General features: G+C 37.4%; 1 protein-coding gene across 1 annotated transcript; it reads left to right on the top strand.

Annotated features, from left to right (window-relative positions):
- Window positions 1-945: 945 nt before the first annotated feature.
- Window positions 946-3,727, top strand: LOC106431714 (COP9 signalosome complex subunit 4). Its single transcript, XM_013872533.3, has 14 exons — window positions 946-1,147; window positions 1,227-1,378; window positions 1,489-1,592; window positions 1,694-1,754; window positions 1,950-2,042; window positions 2,131-2,231; window positions 2,321-2,429; window positions 2,517-2,561; window positions 2,672-2,740; window positions 2,835-2,926; window positions 3,027-3,069; window positions 3,152-3,211; window positions 3,320-3,379; window positions 3,465-3,727. Exons 1-14 carry the CDS (start codon window positions 1,018-1,020, stop codon window positions 3,537-3,539), a joined length of 1,194 nt encoding a protein of 397 aa, XP_013727987.2. The 5' UTR covers window positions 946-1,017; the 3' UTR covers window positions 3,540-3,727.
- Window positions 3,728-4,899: the final 1,172 nt, after the last annotated feature.

Below are 4,899 nucleotides of genomic sequence, written 5' to 3'. Positions count from 1 at the left end.
CGCGAGCTGTCTGATGTTGTCGCGAACGAGGAAGAGGTCGCGTGCTGGAGCTGCTCTTGGGTCGCGAACGTCTGAGCTAGGATCAGGAATGCCTTGGGCTGAAGCTGATCGGGGACGCGAGCTGGAACAGATGCGGGAACAAGAGACGCGATCGGGGTTTAGGGTTCGTCGGATCGTCGACTAGGGTTAGGGTTTTAGGGTTTTTCGATTCGGGTATTAGCTTAGGGATTTAGAGTTTCGTGCTGATAACGTGTTATAAAAGTAATGGAAAAGTCTATATTTATTCATAACATAGAGATTCCTTATATAGGAGATTACACCGTCATAGATAAATGGAAAGATTACAAATCATAATCTTTTGGTTATGAGCCATCCACAATTTGGTTCATAACAGCTAATTTAATCTTCATATACAACAGAAAAAAACAAAGAGATTTGTTAGTTGTAATCCATGTTCTAAAAATTGGCCGCCTAGGCGCTACGCGTCACTCTACCGTCCCGATTTATGCCAAATCGGTTTAAAAAATTGGATATCCGATTTTTTCCGTCTAGACCGCCTAAATGACCGCCTAGCCGCCTAATCTATTTTTTTTATTTTTTTATTTTTTTATTTTTTTTATTTTTAATAATATTTTTATTTGTTTATTTGATCTATAATTTTATAAATATCATTTATATTCATAATTTTGATGAAAATTACACTATATTAAGTTTATATATTCTATTTGTGTGTTTTATACAATCTTAAACATGAAAATGTATTAATGTTATACACAATTAAAAATTAACATGTTTTATAACATAGTAAACCATATAAAAATTCTGTCCCGCATAATTTCCGATTAATCAGTGATTATCTCTTTAGGGCTAGGTCCAACCCGACCGTCCGACTAGCGCACGGACACGGGTTGTAATTAGTTTATGTGCCTTAGCTTTAATAATGTTTTTTTTTTCTTTCTATCTTAATAAATAGCCGAAAAGCAAAAGAGAATTTGTTAGGGTTTGATCGAAGAAGGCATGGAAGAAGCCTTGAGGAACGCTTCAGCAATCAGTGACCAGCGTCAGAAGATCGAACAGTACAAACTCATCCTCTCCTCTGTTATCTCTTCCAACGATCTTCTCCAATCCAAACACTTCATCCATCACAGTAAGCCGAATGACTCTCTTCGAATTCCGTAGCAAATTGATTCTGTTTCGCTGACAATTCTCAAAAAACAATTGTGCAGTTCTATCGGATGATGTGCCGTTGGTGGTTTCGAGGCAGCTTTTGCAGTCTTTCGCCCAAGAGCTCGGGAGATTGGAAGCAGAGACGCAGAAGGAGATTGCGCTCTTTACGCTCACCCAGATTCAGCCAAGAGTTGTTTCATTCGAGGAACAGGTTTTGATTTTTAGAATCCTGCATCTCTCTATTGTTTAGAGAGATTGCGGTTTAGTTTAGAGACAATGTACATTGTGTTGCTTTACAATCTCCTTGTTGTGGATTTGTAGGCTCTTGTTATCAGAGAAAAACTTGCGGCTTTGTATGAATCAGAGCAGGAATGGTCAAGAGCTGCTCAGATGTTGAGTGGCATTGATCTCGACTCTGGAATGAGGTATGACAGTGAGGGGAGAGCAGCAAAATTCTATAGCTTTTTTTTTTGTTTCCTTGCTTCTTTTCAGTTGCTTATTCTGGGTTTTGTGTCATTCTTATCAGGGCCGTTGACGAAAACTTCAAGCTGTCCAAGTGTATCCAAATCGCTCGTTTGTATCTCGAGGTTTGCCTTTCCTTTCAATAGGTTTTCTTCTTTTTTCATGTATTTGTAAGCTTGTAGTTTGTATGTGATGGATTTCCACATGGTAATAATGGTGTTATTATGGCTCTCACAGATTGTAAATTTTAATGGTAAACTGAGGTTACAATGTTGTGTAAGAGCATTATTCTGGTTCTCTAATACTTTTATGTTCGGCAGGATGATGATGCTGTAAATGCAGAGACTTATATAAATAAAGCTTCTTTCTTAGTGAGCAGCAGTCAGAATGAAGTTTTGAATTTGCAATACAAGGTCTGACCTCCTTAAATTAAGAATTTATGTCCTGTGTCTTTTCAGGCTTTTTTATATATATATATATATATATATTTATCCTTTTCAGGTTTGCTATGCTAGAATTTTGGACATGAAAAGAAAGTTCTTAGAGGCGGCACTTCGGTATTACGGCATATCTCAGATTGAACAACGACACATAGGCGATGAGTAAGTAAATCGTCTTCTACCCCTGCTGCAACTTTTCTGAAATGTCTCTTTAGTTTTGATGTTTCTTAAGTGTTGCCTAATATTTTTAGAGAGATCGATGAGAATGCATTAGAGCAAGCCTTATCTGCTGCTGTCACATGCACCATATTAGCTGGAGCCGGCCCTCAACGTTCTCGTGTTCTTGCAACTTTATATAAAGTAACACTCCTTGTGGATTATTTATTATTATAATGTCATGTCATTTCTTACTTACCTTTTTCATTCTCAATGTCTCTTTATCAACAGGATGAGCGTTGCTCCAAGCTGAAGATTTATCCCATCCTGCAGAAGGTTCTATCTATTGTTTCCTTCTATTAGACAAAAATACAATTTACTTGCAGCATGTTGTTTGAAAAGAGTAGAAACACGTGCTAACTTCAGATTTCTGTGTATCTTTCTAGGTGTATCTGGAAAGGATTTTAAGGAAACCAGAGATTGATGCTTTTGCAGAAGAACTAAGGCCACATCAGGTCTGGACTGTTATTGATATTTGGAAGTAGTATTTTGCTTATCATTTAAGTTGTTTGGTTCATAACACGTTTTGCCTTTATTGGGTTTCAACAGAAAGCATATTTGCCTGACAAATCCACTGTTCTTGACCGTGCCATGATTGAGCATAACCTTTTAAGTGCAAGCAAACTGTACACTAACATAAGGTAAATAAGATGTATGATTAATATCTTGTACCGTTGTTTTTTTTTTTTGTTTATGAGACTTGCTTGATGTCGTAAAATCAATTCTTTGTTTGTATCTTAGGTTTGATGAATTGGGAACTCTGCTGGGGATTGACCCAATCAAGGTAATATTCGAAATCAGTATGTTAATCCTCTTTTATCCATTCGCTTGTCCTCTGTTTAATGGCATACGTTTTCTTCCTGAAGGCGGAGAAGATAGCATCAAATATGATTTGCCAAGACAGAATGAGAGGTTCCATCGATCAGGTTCGCAACACGACAAGCACTTTGTTACTATATTATGTTAGCCTTCAAAAGAGTTATTGTTAGTGTTCATTATCAAGAAGGTTCTTACATGAGTTTTGATCTGTTCAGGAGGAGGCTGTGATACATTTTGAAGATGACATTGAGGAACTACAACAATGGGATGATCAGGTTTACTCTTTCTCCCTTGTTCTGTTTCTCTTTAACAGATATTTATGTTTTTTTAATGACTGAAAAGTGGAAGCTATGTGCACAGATATCGGGAGTATGCCAAGCGCTCAACGATATTCTGGATGGCATGGCGAAGAAAGGTTTGCCTGTTCCTGTCTGATTGGTTCCACCAAGTCGTGAGACTCATCGTTTGACGATTACTTAAGTATTAGCCGATGACCGTCTCATACTTAGTTTTTTTGCCATATTGCTGTGTTTTTTGATACTGAGAAAAAGATTTGGCATCGGAGGAGGATATTATTAAGAAACATTGTCAGATTTCATTTCATTAAAGAGGTTAAGGGTGCATTTTAAAATTCTTTTATAGTTGTTCGATTTATAAATTAAAAAGAATACAAAATTGATTGTTATAAATCATATTGTGTATGTCCATAATCGGCACAATATCAAGAGAGAGAGAGGCGGCTGCAGCATAAGGAGAGAGAGAGAGGCGGTTTAGACTTAGGAAACCTTAGTTTTCTTTTCTTTGTATTTTCACATTTTTCATATTTATGTTTTTTCTTTTATTTCTTTGTAATTCTGATATATAAGGGCACTTTATGTTATGATTAATAATAAGAACTTACAGACTCTATTCCTCAAGTTCACAACACGTTATCAGCACGAAACTCTAAATCCCTAAGCTAAGAAACCAAATCGATTAAAACCCTAAAACCTTAACCCTAGCCGGCGAACCGACGAACCCTAATCCCGATTGCGTCTCTCGTTCCCGTGTCTGTTCCAGCTTGTGTCCCCGTCTCAGCTTCAGACGATCTCAGTCCGATCTCAGCCTCAGCCCGCATCCCGGACAGCTCGCGTTCCCGATCAGACGTCCGCAAGCCGATAGCGATTGGCGGGCAAGCATACCGTTCGCGTTCCCGATGATCAAGGCGTTCCCGATCAGCTCGTGTCCAGCTCGCTAGCTCGCGTTCGTTCCCGTTTGTGTTGCAGCTCGCGGTTCATAATCTTTGGTGGTCCGGTTCCAACAATCATCTAAGTTAAAGGTAATTCGAAACCTAAGAACCTATGATCGAATTTGGATTTCTTGATAAAGAATGAAACCCTAAAATCGTAATCTTTACGAATAAAAACCATAGGGTAATAGATCAAAAACCTAATTGAGTAAATCGAAGCTCAAAAGTTCGATACCCCAAACCCTAAATCGAGATTGATCTATTGATCAATTAAAATCAAAATCTTTAATGGTTTTGAATCTCAATTCAAACCCCTTTGATCTAAGATCAAATTCGAAACCCTAAACCCTAATTTGAAAATTGGTTTTGATTGTTTGAATTTGAATCTTCATTGATTGTTTTAATCACCTAGAACTGTTGTTAAGATTGTTTAAACTCGAATCTGAATGAATTAGAATTGTTTTGCTTGTTTTAAACTGAAACCACCTGTTAGGATAAGTGTTTCCTTATAACCTAGTCTTGATTGTTTTGATATAGAATCTGAAACTGTATAATCCGGTTGAATCT

Source organism: Brassica napus, chromosome C2, assembly GCF_020379485.1.
Source record: "Brassica napus cultivar Da-Ae chromosome C2, Da-Ae, whole genome shotgun sequence".
NCBI lineage: Eukaryota > Viridiplantae > Streptophyta > Magnoliopsida > Brassicales > Brassicaceae > Brassica > Brassica napus.
The sequence above is the reverse complement of the archived record's forward strand: the minus strand, read 5'-3'. Positions and strand labels throughout refer to the sequence as shown.

Excerpts from the sequence above, each read along its gene's own strand:
- LOC106431714 (XM_013872533.3), top strand. The coding sequence starts at position 1,018 with ATGGAAGAAGCCTTGAGGAACGCTTCAGCAATCAGTGACCAGCGTCAG. Across the intron at positions 2,232-2,320 it reads CAACGACACATAGGCGATGA|AGAGATCGATGAGAATGCAT; the intron begins GTAAGTAAATCG and ends TAATATTTTTAG. Across the intron at positions 3,070-3,151 it reads TGGGGATTGACCCAATCAAG|GCGGAGAAGATAGCATCAAA; the intron begins GTAATATTCGAA and ends TTCTTCCTGAAG.